General features: G+C 38.1%; 3 protein-coding genes across 6 annotated transcripts in view; 1 reads left to right on the forward strand and 2 right to left on the reverse strand.

The window, feature by feature from the left end:
* The window catches only part of Mmp2 (Matrix metalloproteinase 2), a 141,289-nt gene extending 134,063 nt beyond the window's left edge, over positions 1–7,226 (reverse strand). Inside the window, exon 1 of one of the 2 annotated variants that reach the window (XM_070671353.1) lies at positions 6,760–7,226. The gene's annotated coding sequence lies outside the window, so the exon portion shown is untranslated. Of the gene's footprint in view, positions 1–392; positions 596–6,759 lie in introns of those variants that run through there. The other variant, XM_070671354.1, reaches the window with a different exon arrangement.
* Positions 7,227–9,534: 2,308 nt separating this feature from the next.
* Positions 9,535–17,057, forward strand: LOC139111277 (beta-glucuronidase). Of its 3 annotated transcripts, XM_070671431.1 has the most exons (11): positions 9,612–10,280; positions 13,306–13,497; positions 13,598–13,696; positions 13,903–14,079; positions 14,235–14,467; positions 14,924–15,203; positions 15,384–15,658; positions 15,780–16,041; positions 16,150–16,338; positions 16,452–16,590; positions 16,667–17,057. In XM_070671431.1, exons 1-11 carry the CDS (start codon positions 10,197–10,199, stop codon positions 16,843–16,845), a joined length of 2,109 nt encoding a protein of 702 aa, XP_070527532.1. In that variant the 5' UTR covers positions 9,612–10,196; the 3' UTR covers positions 16,846–17,057. The 3 variants fall into 3 exon arrangements, with proteins under 3 accessions (XP_070527530.1, XP_070527532.1, XP_070527531.1); XM_070671429.1 differs by having other exon boundaries at positions 9,535–10,280; positions 16,452–17,057; XM_070671430.1 differs by lacking the exon at positions 9,612–10,280 and adding an exon at positions 12,661–12,707 and having other exon boundaries at positions 16,452–17,057.
* LOC139111307 (zinc finger HIT domain-containing protein 3) lies at positions 16,391–19,190 on the reverse strand. The gene is made up of 4 exons (XM_070671500.1): positions 18,334–19,190; positions 17,816–18,068; positions 17,359–17,708; positions 16,391–16,845 (listed from the first exon to the last, which is right to left on the reverse strand). The coding sequence occupies exons 2-3, from the start codon at positions 17,893–17,895 to the stop codon at positions 17,372–17,374; spliced, it is 417 nt and encodes a 138-aa protein (XP_070527601.1). The 5' UTR covers positions 17,896–18,068; positions 18,334–19,190; the 3' UTR covers positions 16,391–16,845; positions 17,359–17,371.
* Between the last annotated feature and the right edge of the window lie 40 nt (positions 19,191–19,230).

A 19,230-nucleotide genomic window follows, 5' to 3' on the forward strand; every position in this document is an offset into this window, starting at 1 on the left:
TTTATTTAAAATTTAAAAAGTTCTTCAACGCAAATAATTATGCAAAGCTCTACATGCAAATTTCTACACATTTAATTATTCTACCAGAATTTTAAATTACGTTCTCTAATAATAATAAAAAAAAAAGAACTCGTTAAAAAAATCGAAAAATTAATTTATGCACTTGACAAAATTAAAAAAAAAAACTAAATTTTTTAAAACAACACTCGAGGTTCTATCCTTACAAAACAAAATTATCTGCTCGAACACGAACATGTTCGTCGCTGATCTAAACGTACAGCGATAACCACCGCGTCTCGAAATCAGACTAATTATCCAGTACGTTGGCAAGCGGTAATATTGCTATTGCACCGAGGAACTGTTTCATCGTCAGACAAAGCTTGAGAACGTACAATGCTGCAATCGCTGCGGTACGCGCTATCATCTCCGCGCCGCCGCCGATGAGGATGACATTTCCTGCTCCTGGCAGCGAGATCAATCGCGTCAATCCCAAAAGGATCGCGTATACACACTCGTGCACCCCTTTCGGAGAGAGAAGCACCCACATGCGAACAGCGCGCCGCGTGCCGCGCGACTGACGCCCGTCTTCTTCGAGGGCCCACTCCGTGATACCTCCACCCCTCCCACTGCCCTCGCTCTACGAGAATTCGTCCTCGTCTCACTTGCAGTCGTAAGAAAAAAAAAAAAGAGGAGCAAGAGAAAGAGAGAAAAGAGAGACCCTTTTCCGAAGGAAGCAAAATAGTACTTATATCTGTCCTTTATTCTCTCTTTCTCTCTCCTTCCCTTTCTCTCTTTCCACTCTCTCTTTTTCTCAGCCTTCCTTTCTCTTTATATCTCGCTGCATAAAATCGCTGAACCGAACATATGATTGCGACACGCGCAAATCGACGTGTTACGATCCCTCTGATCATGGTACGTAAACTATTTTTTTTTTTTCGCGTCTTTAAATTTACCAGAGTTGGATAATTTCGGTATTTTACGTTCGACGTATGTGAAAATAATCAGATTGATATGAGACAATTATTTAGAATGTAAAAAAAAGTAATACCAATTATTAATGAGGGCTGATAATAATTTTCTAAGATCTTTTTAGATTAATTTGTCCGTATTTGATAACGATTTGACGTGTAATTATGTATTTATTTAAACGCCTGCTCTATTATTATCGTTATTAAATTACATTTAATTAATAATAATTTATTTATCTGTATTTATTCATATTATATTTGCGATATTGTTACTTCCAGATATAATTCCGTGTTTATTGTTGCAGCAATATTTGCAGCGACGGATAAAAAAAAGAACCAGGTCTCATTTCGTATTAAATTAATATTACTCGTCTATCGTAAACTTGTCGGCGAATTAAAAAAGAAAAAAAAACTATTTAATTATAATAAAAGTATGCATGTGCTTGCAAAGTTTAATTTAACGAACACATTCAATAGAGGTAATGAAAACATGAAATTTTCAAAACCACATTTCTATTTGAAGTCCCTTAAAAAGTATGTCAGGTCTCGCAAGGCCGAAGTAATATTGCATAATTTACATGCGCAACGTTCTATAAAGAAGATTGAAAATTACGTAGGCAATAAAATTAAATACGTAACAAAATATTAATTATCTGAGCTTCGAACGCGCCCGAGAGTATTTGATAAGAAAAAATTAAATAGAAGGCAATATTAAATTCATCGAGGAATCCGAACCAAAAAGGGGAGATAAAAAGCAACGAATCTAGGGCACCCCGCATAATTGTCATAATTATGTAAAAGAGAACCCATCCGTGCTGCAAAGTTGAATAGTTTTTTTTTTTTTTTTTTTTTTGAGCGTGGCTCTGGAAAAATATCAGTACGCTTTTCATGATCGATTCGCAATCCTAGGTTGAATATTAATTCCATTAAAACTAATTGAAATCAAATAAAAGAAATGGGGAACGTAGAATTCTCACATATATTTTGGCGCTTGTCCAAGGAATTTCCATCTTTTCCCTACCGACTCCGCGGGTCTCTCTTTCCGGCAGGCGCGCTAAAGGGAACGTATGACTTACATAAGTTCGAAGTTTCCGTACTCCGCTCGCCGCGAAAGTAATTTTGTCCGACGCGGGGATTTTAGAAGGTGCAGCGAAGAGGATTCTCCTACGTAATTTAAAGGGGTAGCAAGGAGAGACGGAAGAAATATCGGAATCCGGAGAGCAATGTAATGAAGCGGGCTTATTCGTGTCGCTTTCATCTCTTGATCTCGCGCTTCAACCCTGATCATCCTTTGAGATTTTATCCTTCTCTTAATCTTACTTCATTCCCATTCATTCTAAATGCGATCAATTACGCGGAACTCCATTCTCGTTATATACGTACATATATTTTTTTTTTTTTCCACCCCTTTAACTGCGTACCGGAATTATAAAAATGTTAACGACAAAAATACTGTAGACTGTAAAAACGAAAATTTTTCTTTTCGACACATCCGCGCTTCTCGTCGCCTCCGAGCACCTCCGCCTACTCATTCATTCTCATTCATCCTCGGAATGGAAGCGTTCATATTCGTGAGCGTTGGCGAACCGGGTGCCGGGGTGACACCGCGGGTTTCGGTGTCGCGCGACGCGTTCGAAAATGGTAAAAGCGATTTGTTGAATTGACAAGACAAACAACGTTCTCTCGCAGGACGACCTAGGATCGATTCTATTAAAACGAACGGCTCTGGAAATGCAAATCGGGAATTACGTTGCCCTCCGTGAGTCCGAACCTATTATTCGTCACATCGTCCGAGCAAGGGATCGCGCGGCATGACGTCCCCGGAAAATTCATTAGCCCGCACGTGTGGAAAAAAGATAAATCGACCGGCGTGAAAGAAAAATGTAAATGTAAATGAAGACGTACGAGAGACTCTTGCCTTTTATCAGACCTATTCCAATCATTCTCCATTCGGTACGCGTACATGCGTTCTGAAAATCCGTTCTTCACCCTAAATAATTTGCTTTCCTGTTCTCGGTATATTTAAAATATATTTGAAATCAATTTCCTCATTTCTATCTTATAACTTTTAATCCATTGATTTTTACTTCCCATTTATCGTCCACATTTTTTCCCCACCTTACGGTACCTAAATCCAATTTCAAGCACTCGAATCAGTTTTTAACGTCGAACAATATCCCGCATTTTATAGCTGGATTTTCTTTTCGCGGCCGTAGGAAAAAGAAAGGAAATATATGTTTGTCGCGCTATTTGCGGCGAGTAAGGTAACAATCGTGTTACGGGCACGAGAAAACCGGAAGAGGAAAAGGGGGAGGTACAAGTTGTCCGCAAAAAAAAAAAGTTATTCCGATAAAAATAAATGGAAATGCGAAAGCACGTACGTTCGAAAAACGGGCGTAAGCTTAATACAATACGTGACATTTTCCGTAATTCTGTCCTGTGTATACGCGCGCGTATGTAACTGCATGAACGTACAAGTACTGCGAGAGCCGCGCGCGTATGCGAGCTTGATAACAAACGGCTGTCAAACGCACCTGACCCTTCCTTAATGATACTCGCAGGACATCTTGTCCTTTTCCCTGTTCTCGTCCCTCCCTTCTCGACCGCAATCGATTCAACAAGGCAAAACTAATTCCCTCGCATGTTAATTAGAACACGGTCGACAGAAGTGACTTGTGTACACACATGCACCGGAAATGCCTGTTAGCTAAACATCCGTATGCGTATATGTACAAGCGCGTAAAAAAAAAGAGAGAATTGCGTATAAAAAAATATTTTAAAAAATGTACTGAATCCTTTCCGCCCGCGCGGGATTTTAAAACTCGTTCAATTTGAAGAATCCACAAGTGGAATATTACGAGGTAAGATAATAGCTCCGGTCTACGTTGCAATTAAAATTCATACGCGCGCGTTGATCTCCCCCGCGTTGTGCAATTTGTTTATCACACCGCGTTTCATTATTTTATTTGATTATCATCGCGAATGTTACTTTAGTAGATGTTTATTACGGGCATTTAATATATTTTTCACTTTGCCCGCGAGCGGCGGATCCCCATCGCGTTATGCGCCGTAATCAAGTTATAATTAACAAAGTGATTTAGTTACAATTAAATTACGGCTACGTTGATCGGGATGAAACCAATTGGCTAATCAAAATGTTATGACGTACTCGAGGGGTGAAAAAAAAAAAGATCTCGTCGTAAAATTGATGAAATTTATTTCCCGGCTGGAGAAAATTTATTATCCGAGAATGAGGGGACTTGCGTAAAATTTACGAAACTCGAGCGAGGGGTCCGGATGAGATCGCGTGAACCCGGAATGAAGAGACCCATTTGGGGAGACGAATTACGCGAGGTTGCGTCGCCGCAGTCGTTTGATAACCGTTTCGGTGTTATCGGTTAATTAATATGTACATAAAGCGCGTCGAACCCGAAATGCTCGGCGGTACTATCGGCAAAGGGGGGAGAGGGGGGTTTTAAAAGCTCATCATTAACAACGTATAACACGGCGCGCACGATGAATGGACGGACGGTTAAAGCAACGGGGCTGAGTATGGGCCAACGACCAGCGTTTCCCGCGAGATAAAAGTACGCTACGAGATAAGCCGCGCGACGGATTTTTTCATCCTGCCGAAGACGTGTGGGTGCAGGCCGCGCCGGAAGCGGAGGCCTCCTTCGGAGGGGTGTCACGGCAATCGGCGCGACACTGACTCTCGCGAATAGCGAAACCTAAATTTAACCCTTTTATCTATCGCTTTCAGTAGAGTGGAAGCAACGAGAAGACGTTTGCATTCTATACTATTAATCGAATAATGTTAAAATTGTTTTAAGGTAGTTTTAATTTTAATACGAAATATTCCGCAAATTATTATAATAATTATTATCAAAATCTATTTAAAAAAAAATTGTATAAATTTACGTTAATTAATTATTAATTAATGTCAATTAATATATTAATATTTAAAAAAAAGGGAGAGATTATTCAACTCCTATTGCACCTTTTGATTTTATAAAATAAAATATATCTCTAAATTAAATAATAAAAAAACACTATCTAAATATATCCGCGATGTTAGAGATAGCCAGATTGTTAATATAACGAAATATTAAAATATTCAATTTAAGAAAGAACGGAAAGATTATGAATAGGTCGTGCCAGCGTGCATGCTTTTCGCGAGCAATGACGAATAATGCGATGGGGAAGAAAAAAAAAAATATATCGCCTGAGTGTATTAAGTAAAACAAGCGGATAAAAACGTTGATACAGAAGTATCAAAATGATTCATAAGCAGACAGGCGCGACACGCCGGAAGCCACTGATTGTTCCGAAGGGTGGTGAACTTTTGCCAAGGGTCAAACGCCTTTTTCCCAATTAACAAGACCGGTCGTACGAATTTTTTTTTCGCAGCGATGGAAAATTAACGAGTGCCGATTATACGTTTGACCCATTATAAATACATATTACTCGCGCGCGTGCACAAATGGTCCGCGCAATAAACAAATAAATAAAATAGAAATCAACTCGATATCGATTCGCCAATGCGGTTCATTATTGTACTTCGTGAAACAGCTTTACGCAATACTTTTTTTTTTTTTTCGTAAATTAAAAGTGCAAACAAATGCAACGAAAAGCACAATAAAATGAACTAAATTAATACTTAAACAATAAATTGTCCAGCGAACGGAAGCAGATTGTGAACAATAATCTCAGCCTGATAAGTTTACAATGAAACGGATACAATCGTTAAACCAGCAAATACAAAATACATATAATATTTGCACGGGCATTAATGTTTTGCGATAGATAATGCGTGCTGTTCGAGTTCTGACACATATATTAATATGTATAATATATTAATGTGTATCATAACAATGCGTGGGGAAACATCGAATTTAATGGACGAAATTATCAACACACAATCTGCTTCTCGTAAAATACGATATTGGTTACAAAAGATAATTTATCAGTAAATCGAGAATCCACGGGTCCGTAAATTGTCGCAAACGATTCAACGACGTTAAACGATAATTGAAAGAAAAAAAAAATCAAAGAATAAAAAAAAGAAAAAAAAATTCCAATTTAATGAACAGTTTTTATGCGTAAAATAAATGTGCGATTATTTTATTGGTCGAAAGTTAAAAGTTAAAATCGAAAAAGTTTAAGGAACATTTCGCAGTTCGAACATTTGAAATGAGAGTTGGAACTTGGTAATGTATTTCGACGATTTTGTAGACGTTTTTATCCGGCAAGGAGACGCGAGAAAAAATGTAAACAAACCACGCAGCGTTTCGGCTAAAAAACATCCGAGCGTTAGCAAAACAGCGTCAGGCGACTTGTTTATGTTCGTCCGATCGTCCAACTACTTACCGAGAAACGGACAGCAGAAAAAAAAAAAAAAAAAAAAGAAAGAAAGGAACAGGCGAGTATCGACAACGACCCGAAATGCGCAGCTAAATATCTACTGTTTTAAGACGCGAAATATAACGTTAAGATAAATTCAAAGTCACGAAAAAAATATTGCAAAAACATATTCACTTGAGAATATCATTAAATAAAATTGTAAAAAAAAAAAATCCACGGATGAATAAATTATACATGCATATATCAAAGTAATGATGCAGATTACGTTAATCGGAAACTATTCGCTCGGCACAAAGAAAATTAATTTCCCAATTGGTATAAAAATCGTACAAGTTCATAAAAAATAATGATATTAATAATATTAAATATTCGCATCAAGTGTCGGCCGTTCCGATTAAGAACCCGCATCTTTCGAATAAATCTCGCTCACCGATCGTTGTGTTAGCGTCGCGGCGCCGTCGTGTGCCTCAAGCATCCTCTCCTCCGCAGCTTTGTCCTTTTCCACCAAGCGACGAGCTCTCCCCGAGGCGCAAGACTTCCCGACACCTCGCGATCATTGTAATCCTTGGCTGCCGGCGAAGATCGCGCGAGCACCGCGGCGACGATTGTTCCCGCCGACGGTCCGTGAGATCCAGAAACTTGCTGAAACTGGTGCGACGACGACGATGTTCCCAACGAACGAGCCAGTCTTCTTCGCGATCCGAACAAAAGGTACACTCGCGGAATCGTTTACGCGAAACGAGCACGACGATGCCGGTGCTCAAGATGGCGGTTAACGGTGTCTTTGAAACCGGCGAGTTCGCGGCCGGAACTTTCGGGCTGTACGAAATCTACGTTTCCGCGGTACGGCCAAGTGAGAATCAATCATTCCACCCGCACACCCGACACCCGGCACGCGCGCGAGTCGAAGGAAACTCGGCCGGGTCGACGAGCCCGCATCAAAGAGCGCGACGAACTTGGCGCGCGCGAGTCGCGCAACACGATCGTTGTAATCCGAATGCGACGGCGTGCCTGCGCAACTGCCGCCGCCGCGTTCACGGTGGAGGCGCAGGCTGACCAACACGATTGGCCGGCGAAACATGGCGGCGCTGGCAGCTTGCGCGCGACGCCAATCTGCGGCGCGCCTTAATTCAACCTGAAACAACGATCTATAATGAAGTATGTACACTATGAAGGCGGATATGATATTTGCCGTTGTCGACGGCAAATGCCATATCTATCTCTTAATATGCCTCAGCCGTCGTCGCCGCGACAAATGCTAAATCTTTCCCTCAGGGTGCACAGCACGATTGATGAAAAACGCGCAAAGCGCAAATTCGAATCGCGGAGACAGTCTATAATAAATCCCGGTTGGATAATTATCGAAATGGCAATCCTCCGTGCCTTTTCAGCAACTGACTTTATGTCGCCAGAAACAAGACCCTGTAGCAGCATCGCGAATTTTTTCTTACGCTCGAATGCACGTCGATTAGATTCGGTCGCGATTGTTGAAGATTCTCTGATCAATATCGTCGCTGGAATATCCGTATTTGCAGCATTACCGACGTAGAGTGCCGGTTTTGTCAGACGGCAACGCACCGTTTCAGTCCGACTGTTAAGAGAGAGCTCTGCCCGTGCTCTTCGATTTCGATATTCGAATAGACTTGCGTACGGAACGAGGCTTTTAATTATAATTGCTCAAGTCGACTTTGAAGACTCGTTTGACCGATAGCGAAGTTTGATCGAGTTGTATCCGCGCTATTTTCGTTACACTCGTCAATTCGGAAATAGATCGAGCTCGCTCTTGCAGAAACTAATTGGCCGGAATGACGCCATTAGGACCTCGCGGTGGACAATAGATTTCCCTCGGGAGTCTCGAAAGCGAATGCACGGATTTCGCGAGCTCGCCGACGACGATTCGCGGTCGCGACGTGACTACGACCCTTAGCTGGCCGTGATTAGATACAGCAAACGGAAACGTTTGCATAAATACTTACGAAATTACTTACGTTAAACGGTACTACAAATCAGAGCTGCTCGCAAGCCGGCCGCCAGTCGTCTACTGAGATATTCGTGCGAGAACTCGTCGGTAAAAAAAGTCTCCTATGTGTCGGCTCGAAGCAGCCAATCAAAACGCGATTCAAATTCTTGAATTTGAATTTAAAAATGTGTACAAAAATTCTGCTTCTTGTTAAATTAATTAATTAAAAGTTGGTAAAGTTTAAAAAATTATATTACGTATATTATATGTATATTAAAAAAAAAAGAGAGAGAAAAAGAAAGAGTTACATTTTAGAGTTTCTGCGCCTTCGGTACTTGTGCTTATTTATTTAAATACTACAAAAGTAATACGAAGTAAGATACGTGTCAGATTGAATATCTGATAGGTAGGAAATTATCTAAATCGATCTCTCTCCAAACTGATAAGCCGGAATAGAATTGAGAGAGGCGATTATAAGACCGCGATTGGTATTATAGATTAGACTCCGACTACTTCGTCTTTTTATTTTTTGTTTTTTTTTAAATTTTTTTTATTATTGCAAGAGGATACACAGGTGTGCGAGCCTATATTGCGCTACGATGCACAATTCTATCGACCGTCGAACTCCTCGGCATCTTATCGGATGGTCGTTAACCCGAGCACTCGCTGCTTTTTTTTTTTCTTTCCACCTTTCTTACACAGTCGCGATTTCCTATCCACAATTGCAAAAATCGACTATCGCGTAGTCCCTCAGGATATATATTTCCCCTTCCGATGAACGGAACGCGGAAAAATCACACGAAAATCGTTGAGGTAAAATATGTATAAAAATTTGTATAATAATAAATTGTACCGCACGCTATAATCTGCATCGGTGAATGGACGAAAGGATCTCTGAGTGATCAGTAATTGCACGCAGGGACAAGAATTAGACAAAGATTAATAAGAAAGAAATTAAGCAAACATTGATACGTACTTAAATTTATTATTGCCATAGTTTATACATCACATCTCTTTTTTTATTCTTTTTTTTAAATAATAGCTCACATTTTAGTCCTCATTTTATCTAACGACATTTAAGACCGTTTCTTCCAACTTCCTGGTAAATTTACCTATCAGATAAACATGTTCCTATCTTTATCTACTTAAAAAGTAAGATGAAGATAGACGTATGATTATTTGATAAGTAAATTCACCGCAAAGTTGGAACAATCGGGTCTTAGATTTCTGTACCAACGGCAATAGCGATGCCGACGGCGAGAACGATAAACGGGAGAACACGAGGAAGCGAGGAGAGAAACGCGAAATTTTCGGGTCGGTTTTCTGCGGACCTCCGCTTCGCTCGATGCCGAACGGAGTCGAGTAGTCACGCTCAGCGAGCCCGAGGCTCTGCTTGAATGTTGTACATCGGCAGTACCCAGTCTGCGGGGTTAACGTGTGCGTTTAAACACGGTGTCATCCAGTTATGATTTAACCAAGAAGAGAAATTTCAAAGTGCAATCGATAATCGATCGCGAATGGCGCGAGAACGTCACGATTGTTTTTCAAGTTAGCAGCGACTGTCTCCGTCCGTCCTCGTAACTCCACTTGTATTAATGTAACATAGTTTTAAATTTGTGTTGTGTAATTTTAAAGATGTTACACGTGCCGACGTCATAAGAACAACACGGTCAATTTTATAATAAATATTTAAAAAAAAAAGAGAGAGATTTTATCGCGCAGAGTTAGTTGATTTCAATGCGAGATAATTTTTCAGTTTAGCGTACAAAACTGAGTGCGAGTGAAAGATATCGTGTGGAAAAAGATAAAAGGAAAATTAACCAAGATACGTTTGAAACATAATAATAATTTGACAAATAAAAATAGGGGAAAAACGTGATATTTAGAAAGAAACATCGTTCGCAAAAATGACGGGATTTATTCCATTTTTTGGCAACTTCTCTTCGGATGCTGTGACGAAGCTCGCGATAGAACGCGGAGATCGCTGCAAGGTTTGTAGTATTTTATAATATATACTATTCGTGAATTGTGAAATAAAAGAAAAAAGAATAATAATTAAAAATGTATAAAAAAGAAAATTGATTTTATTTACAGAATGCAATTTTTATTTGTCTGATAAGGTAACTGATAGACATCGATAGATATTTGTGTCACAATCATATCTCTTTATTATTATATAATACATTTCAAAATATGATAAATAGAACACTTGATAAAAAAAATAAAAGATTGATTTTTAAATGTGTCTTGAACACCTCTTCATAAATACGCGATAACGTACGTAAATAAATTAAAGATCGCGAATTGATTTTTGCCGTGCTTTCAAATCGGAATTCAAAATGCAGTTTGCAAAATTTATTTCCCCGGCGTGGGAAATAATAAATTCGCGATTTGTCGGCAAAAATTTGATCGAATTCATAATTCCGAACAATAATTTATTTTCTGTCCGATGCAATTTCCTGCATGCCTCGAACATGAAAAATCGATCGGTGCATCTGTCGGCTCGAACTCTGTATTTATATAACCATCTTAAAATATGTTCTACGAAATACAGTAAAATAGAATTAAAATATTTTGTACGAATTAATGTTATTCGCTTCATCGAGATATATATATATATATATTTTTTTTAAATAAAATCGTAGGAGTCTAAAAGTGAAGGAAGCGTACGAAATACATTCTTATCTGTTCTGTAACGAGGGAATATTAGCATCATTATATCATTACTTCGTGCCATTATAGTCCGCCGTAATCGCATCTCTTACACTTCGCTACGCCCGATGCGAATATATCGGTTTTAATAAATTTAAGCTCGACGCGGGTGTTACAAAAAATATGTATACAGAGGAACATCCACATTCTGCAACTTAATCTATTTTAAGGTACCCATGGCTTTCGCAGATTCATTATCCTCGTACGCAAAATTGGGTCTACGAATTATTTATGCTCGCGCAAATCAAGAGAAATCGCGAAACGAGGTCGCATTTAGAAACTTTATCGATAACCGACGTCAGCAGACAATTGAAACAATCTGCAAGCGGTTTTATATTCGGATTGCACGCATTGAGAATCGGTTGAGGATTAAGCACGGTACGTTTCATTTATTTCTGTGAGATTTTGCATTATTAGAAATTGAAAGAAAAAAAAGAATTTAGAAATTATTAGAATTGAAAACCAAAAAGAAATTTTTTATCTTATCAAGTATTTATTTTAAATTGAAATTTCAATTGCACGTTTATAAAAATATAATGTATATCAGTCGCGAATCAAATCTTTAAGGTGTAAGGATTTTGAGGTGAAATTTTGTTCGCGTAGAGAGATAAATTTTCGGAAACGACCAGGTGACTAAATTGCAATTCTCAATGGTCAAATATTACTGCCGGGTGTTACGTCCTGGACAATAGTGGCTATTCAAGGAATTAGGGACACCAGTATCTCTGTATATGCGCGACACGAGGAAACGATTTGATGCTTTGGGAAGGGAAGTCTGCTCTCGTAGGAGGGCACCGTGCCAGGAAGCCGATATTGCTGCGAACGAGACCTCACCGAGCGTGTTTATGTGCATGAATGTGTGTAGGGTGCGACAGGCTCATTGTCCGATAGTTGGCTTTTATCAAAAAGTTATGCTAAACAATCGCCAAAACTCCTTCATTAAAAAAAAAGCACAAAGACTGCAGTTCCCTAATTTAATTAATCCGCATTAATTCGTTTAATTAATATAAATTATTTGTGCGTGTAAAATAGGTTTATAAATATATTATAACAAAAGATATAATTTCTAATATGAACTGCGGGATTATTTAAATTTCTAAACCGCGTTTCAGTTTCTAATAATGTAAAATAATTTTTAAATAAATTTCTATCGCAGCTTCTTAATAAATTATAAAGCATTGAGGGCTTGTTTTTCGAAGCAATTAAAGCAACAGGCAGCATAATGCAGTCCTTTCGGTCGTACAGTTATTATCGCGTCTCTAAGAGCCTTCTTTAGAATCTCTTTGTACAAAAGAACGGGTGCCAGAAGACCGGTCTTTCTCTCTTTGTAGATGTCGAATAAAATTTAAAAAAAAAAATTAAACCGGATGAGAGACTTGCGCGCAACCTTATAATAAAACAGACTTAAGTGAAGAAATAGTTTACGTAATCAACTTAAAGGAATGAATATAGTTAGCGAATCAATTAAAAAAAAAAATGTTTCTGGTAATACAAAAAAATAATAGCCGCCGCAATCCTAGTTTCCTTTCCGTTTCCTTTCTCACCGTTGTCGTGGAAGTTCGGTTTTCTGGGTGCCATGACCGTGATAAAAGTTACGCGTCACGAATTGCTAATCAGATACACGGTTTCGTTCATTCTTTATCGCATTAGCGTAACACATCAGTCAACTGTGGTCAACAGCCGCGACTGGTTGATTCGAGAGCATCGTAAGTGCATACTAATTAATAGAGTTGTTACAATAGATCAAAATTTATATAACATATACCGAGAGCAGCAAGTTACCAAGACGCTTGATAGCAAGCCTGAAGGAACTTTCAGTGAGAATTGCGTGATATTTAACTGAGCGCGAAACGTAACTAATCATTGAGAAAAAGAGAGGTCGTTTTCATCCGTTGTTGAGAAATAGGCAAGAGGCGATAATTGACAATTCTAGCGTGCAAGACGATATAAGGTTAAATGATAAGCATAGATAATTTCTCGCCGTTCAATAAAACCGTGGAAAAAGCATAATTTTCTAAACTTCCATATCGTGGGTCAACTTTATAATCCCCGCAATTGCTAGTTCACGTTGTAGAAAACAAATGTAAGTAATATTGAGAACAATCAAATAATAAACGCACTTTTTAATCATTGCTAATTGAAAATCAACGGCTTGTAGAGAAGGTACTTGTACAAAGATTATGTTCCCTATAGTAAAAATTTGTTTAGTTTTCTGAGAGCCTATTTTCGTTTCTTTTAACGAATTCGTTTCAACCAGTTGTCTCGAAATCTCGGTTACAAATTGCGAATGTTAATTTTATTTAGGAAGGCCGCAGAGGGATGTGGCACTTGATCTTCTTGTTAATCGGCAGCGCGGTGGCCGGCGAATCCGGTCCAGAGTCTTCCTCAGAGTTCTCCGATACGACAGTTAAAATCGAAGCACTCCTACCTTACGAAGAAGCATTTCCGACTCCACTTCCAGGTCTTCTGTATCCCAGAGAAAGTGAATCCCGAGAGGTAAAACTTAGAGCTCCTTTCATTTTGTCTTTTAATTGACTGTTAAATTAAAATGAATAAAACACGTTTATCCATCATTTCTTTACTTTTTTTTCTGTAGGTACGATCCCTCGATGGACTGTGGGATTTCGTTGTATCGGGTGAAGGAGTTGCTTCAGATGGTTACACAGAGGGATGGCTCACCGACGATTTATCAAAGGTATCGTTTCTGCAACTTAACATAAAATAATCGTATAAATTCGTAATCGTATACAATCGTAAATAATTATTTATTAACTCTTCGCTTATTTCATTGTAATAGTCATTTATACATACTCTTTTCGTTTCTAATCTCGTGTAATTGCACGTTGTCATTATAATTCCGGCATTAGTGAGAATCTTTTCGCGCAAGAGCTGACTTTACAGGTCGGCGAAATAATAAAGATGCCAGTACCATCATCATACAATGACATTACAACTTCACGGAAATTGAGAGATCACGTTGGAGGCGCATGGTACCAAAGGACATTCTTCGTGCCCTCCTCCTGGCGAGATCAACGCGTTTTCATTCGATTTGGCTCGGTCAATTATCTCGCACAAGTAGTAAGCATCCACTAAATTCCACGATCTAAAAAAAAAAAAAATTAATAGTGATAATAAACTCTATAAATACAGATAAATACAGATAAAGTTTAATTTTAAATCATAAAGAGTATATTACCGTAAATAAAAAGTATTACGCGTGTAATTTGATGTAGTGGGTGAACAACGCTTTAGTGACCAACCATGAAATAGGCCATCTACCCTTCGAAGCGGAGATCTCTTCTTACGTGAGCTTTGGCAACGAAAACCGCATTACTGTCGCCGTGGATAACACTTTGCTTCAGACTAGCGTTCCCCAGGGTAAGATCGTGGAGATGGGCACCGACAACGGCACCACGCACTTGCAAACCTATACATTCGATTTTTTCAACTACGCCGGTATACACAGGTAAAATATTTAATTAATTAAAAGACTAATAAAAAAATCTGATTCCGATTTGAAAGCAGACTCGATATATAGATACAAAAATCGGTCAAAAGGAAAATACGTGACAAATGTAATCGCGATGTCCCGCTTCGCTGTTGCGTTATTACGAAGAACTTTTCGAGTTCTCTGAAGCGACGCGCAAATTTCACTCGCCACAAATAGATCTCTATCAAGGGCTTTGTAAAAAAAAAACTAAAGAGGACACTCAATACATTACGCATTACAAACGAGGTTGCTAGAAATACGATTATGTGATTTTAACTCTTCCACAAAAAAGTTTCTATGGCACAAAAAAAAATTAATAAAGATAGTTATTTTATATATATAATAAATTGAGAAATTCAGACATTTTTTAGCAATTAATATGCACAATATTAATTTTACTAATGACACCATTGTTTCTAATTAATAAACTAGGTCTGTTTTACTGTATACTACACCGCGCGTCTACATTGAAGACATCACAGTGAGAACAAGCCTGATCGGCGACATGGGAATTGTCAAGTACATCGTACAACCGGCTGGCTTACGTGAAGGCGAAATTACCGTCTGCAGAGTCACGTTACATGATGCTGAGCACATCTTGGCCATCAAGGAGCCTGTTTACGGCTTGTCCGGTACCTTGAAGGTTCCACTCGCCAGACTGTGGTGGCCTAGAGGCATGGATCCGAAACCGGGATATCTGTACACTTTAGAGGTAATACTCTGATAATTGATCAGTGACTGTTCGTGTGTAACGCCTGGTTTAAAGCAACATCGATTTTAAATCTGAAAAAGAAAAGTTTGAGAGAAGTATACCGTTTAAAAAATTATATGTAACCAATATAATTTATAGAAAAATATTTTTTATTTGTAAAATAATACGTGGCTTTTTTAGGTGAGACTGTCAGTGGCAAATGCTAGCAAACCGGATATCTATCGCTTACCGATCGGCATCAGAACACTCGTGTGGACCAACACAAGTCTTTTGCTGAATGATCGACCGGTGTACATGCGTGGTTTTGGCAGGCATGAAGACTCGGTTATCAGAGGCCGTGGTTTTGATCTTGTTACCGCAGTTAGGGACCACGAGTTGCTCGAGTGGGTCGGCGCGAATGCCTATAGAACCAGCCACTATCCATACAGCGATGAAGTCCTTGATATGGCCGACAGGTGTTAAAAATCTTCCAAAAATTATCTGAAATGTTAAAATATTAATTTTCTCTACCTTCAATTTTTTTCCTATATGTACATATTTTATTCCTCTATTTTATTGCTAAATTTTACCTTAAAGATTGGGCTTCCTTGTGATTGATGAGTGTCCTTCCGTCGATACGGAGAACTTTTCGCCGTCGTTACTCTTGCGTCACAAGGACTCCCTGTCGGAGCTTATCCGCAGAGACAAGAATCGACCCTCCGTGATTATGTGGTCTCTAGCTAACGAACCGAGGACTCAGCTGCCTCAGGCTGAAGAATATTTCAGGCAGATTGCCCATCATACTAAAGCGATCGATCCTACCAGACCAGTCACTATCGCTTTGGCTCGTGGCGTACAGGTAATATTACAAATAAATTTGAAGTTCGTGATTTTTGCTGCGTAATAAAAATCGTCGATAGATAAAATATTATTATAATAATTAAAAATATATTTTTATAAATTGTAGGAGGACAAGGCTGGTCAATTTCTCGATGTTATCAGCTTCAATCGTTATAATGCTTGGTACAGTAACGCTGGCAGAATGGATATGATCACTGATAGGGTTCAAGGGGAAGCCGAGGCTTGGCACAGAAAATATAACAAGCCGGTACTTATGTCCGAGTACGGAGCCGATACCATGCCCGGTCTGCACGAGGTAAAAGTTTTTATATATCATGAAAACCTTTCTTTTTTTATAGTATAATATATTATATAAATTTAATATTTATTTAAATTTACTAATCTACATTTTATATTAATTATTTGCAGCTACCGGAATATGTATGGAGCGAAGAATATCAGAAGGAATTATTTTCAAGACATTTTAAGGCCTTCGATCAGCTGCGACATAAAGGGTTCTTTATCGGCGAATTTATCTGGAACTTTGCTGATTTTCGTACTGCGCAAAGTGAGTATCAGATAACGTTACGTATACTAATTCAAATTTTTTTATCATTGATATTCATCGACGTTTGTACACGCAGCATATACCAGAGTGGGCGGCAACAAAAAGGGCATCTTTACAAGAGAAAGACAGCCAAAAATGGCAGCTCATTATGTTCGGAAAAGATACCATGCTCTTGCAGTCGAATTAGATGGTGCGCAGATGCCAGAGGATGTCGAGGATTATATTTCATCCCTTTATTCTCACTTAGAACTCTGACTAAATTAAAAAAAAAAAAAAAAAAAATTGAAGTATGCAAACTGCTTAAGAAAAGCCTTAATTTTTAACTGCATTTTATTTGTTTTTTACATCAAAACATAAAGGTTACACTGACAACTTAATATAGAATTATTCACCTAATTTATATATATTTTATTATAAACTTATTTGTATTTGTAAGGAAAATATAATTGCTCCATTTATTAATTTAAGCGTCACCTTTATATGACAAGAAACGTTTTATATTATTTTCACGTTCGATATAAAACTAATAAAAACCTTTATATTTTGTGATGCACATAACTATTTAAATTAAAAAAAAAAAAAAAAAGATATAATTTTTTTCCTTTCAGTTACGACATTTTTATATGATTTATTATTTAATATATTAAAACAAAATTTTTTTTTAATTTAATAATTCGAATAAATTAAATTAAAAAAAAATCTTTAAATTGTATTAAGAATAACAATTTTTCTTAACATATCACAGCCATGGTTTATGCAATAACATACGTTTTAAAGTTGTTTAGCTTGTCCCAGGATCATCTAGTGGTTCTACGACTTTTAGACATGCATCTGCCATCTCCACAAATATAGGTTCTCTCATAGCTAACGCGATCGCTTCTGTAGGATTAGGGCTGTTCATTATCTCTTTCATCATACTGCGCAAATGAGAATTCTCAAGAGATTTTAACAGTGCTTTGTTATCACGCAGTTGCTGCAGCTTTTTAACAGGCACGGTGTCTTCCGTTGGAAACTCATATCTCCTTTCATTAACCTGTTGACGTTCCTCAGATTTCTCACGTATTTCTAAAGGCTGGCAAACTTGAGCTTTGTGAGCCTTGCAACATTCCACAGAGCAACTAAAATAAAAAGAATTAAATATCAGAGTTTATATAGAATATTTTCGCGGTTTCTAAAAGTTTATAACCTCCAAAAGGTGCTTCACACAAACTGCAGTTGTACTTACTAGAACTCCCTGCATTTCGGGCATTTGTAAGCTGCGTTGTCTCTCTCGCAAACACAACAATTTCTACTGCTCTGATTCATTTCCGATTGTTATAGCTCAATATACTTGAATACGCTATTTAACGTACAAAATCGGATGACGGTGAATGAGAGAACCTAACTCTCTGCGGTGAATACAGCCATGAGCAGCCACGTGCACGTGTTATATTTACGCAATCACATGATTCCCGCGCACGGCTTGTAAAGAGCACCATCTGCAGATTCATAAGAGAATTAAATTTAAAGATCTCAGGAAATTTAAATGCGAGACATTTAAATCGCAGTTTTAATTTTTTTTTCCACACATTTAATGTGCGTTACTTAAAAAGTATCTTTATAATTATACACAACTATATAAAATTAACGTACACGCACTTATATTCTATTAACACATTTTAAACCATTGCAAGGTTTCAAAATAAAATTCGGTTCAATAATTATTTGTAAAAAAAAAGGAAAGAATATTTTTAAAATATTTACTTTAAACAATTAAATTCCAAAGACCCTTCGCGATGTCTGAGAACGAGTAAATCCTTTATAGTATATAAATCGTCAGTTTATTTAATTTAATTACTCCTCATTTCTTCATCTGCAAGATTTCTCTTCGTTACAATGTAAAAGTTATAAAACTTGTAATTAAACTCGATACAAAACTCTACATAATACTTGATAAGTCTCGAGGAGTTTAGAGAGCCTCTTGCTCGTCAAGGCTTATGTTCGTCAGTGATTCTTAAAGATCGGGCTTTTGTGTAATTGAAATCGGTAGCGTTAGGAAAGTAGCTGTTTGCGCGAACACACCGCGAGGAGAGAAATTACGGGACGTATTTCGATGAGGAGGAGGCGGAACTGGCCTGGATCTCTAAACGCGATCTCGTGGCGGATAACGATGGAAATTCGCATTCTTGCGGCGCGAGAGTATACATACATACGTCACTCTGCGTGCCGGACACGGTGCGTCAACCATACGCGCGGTTCCAGCGTGATTTCATTTCACATCACGCGAGAGAAAGAGGGAGAATCGAATCTCGCCACGGCGATTTTTACCTCGCACGGGAAACGGATCCCGGTTTCGATTCCACGGCGCGATCACGAATTTTTGCCCACCGCGCGAAATTTCATTCATTGGCTATCCATCGCTTCGACGCAAATTTCCATCTCAAAGCGCGAATAAAAATCCTTTTCGTTCAACTTATCTCGGGCTCAATCAGTTCCTATTTAAATTGATACGCAGTACTGGTACACGGCACATCATGACCTACAACAAAATAAAACGCATTATTTTATCTTAAATCACGCAAATCAAACGTTACAATTATTGGTAACATAAAAAAAAAAATATATATATATATATAAAATAATATGTAGCCATATAATTAT

Source organism: Cardiocondyla obscurior, linkage group LG23, assembly GCF_019399895.1.
Source record: "Cardiocondyla obscurior isolate alpha-2009 linkage group LG23, Cobs3.1, whole genome shotgun sequence".
NCBI classification, from domain to species: domain Eukaryota; kingdom Metazoa; phylum Arthropoda; class Insecta; order Hymenoptera; family Formicidae; genus Cardiocondyla; species Cardiocondyla obscurior.

Bases quoted from the DNA above. Each gene is read 5' to 3' on its own strand.
- LOC139111307 (XM_070671500.1), bottom strand. From the start codon at position 17,895: ATGAATCAGAGCAGTAGAAATTGTTGTGTTTGCGAGAGAGACAACGCA. The intron at 17,709-17,815 runs GTAAGTACAACT...TTTTTATTTTAG, and splicing joins CCGAAATGCAGGGAGTTCTA to TTGCTCTGTGGAATGTTGCA.
- LOC139111277 (XM_070671429.1), top strand. From the start codon at position 10,197: ATGACGGGATTTATTCCATTTTTTGGCAACTTCTCTTCGGATGCTGTG. The intron at 14,468-14,923 runs GTAAAATATTTA...TTAATAAACTAG, and splicing joins AACTACGCCGGTATACACAG to GTCTGTTTTACTGTATACTA. The intron at 15,204-15,383 runs GTAATACTCTGA...TGGCTTTTTTAG, and splicing joins GATATCTGTACACTTTAGAG to GTGAGACTGTCAGTGGCAAA.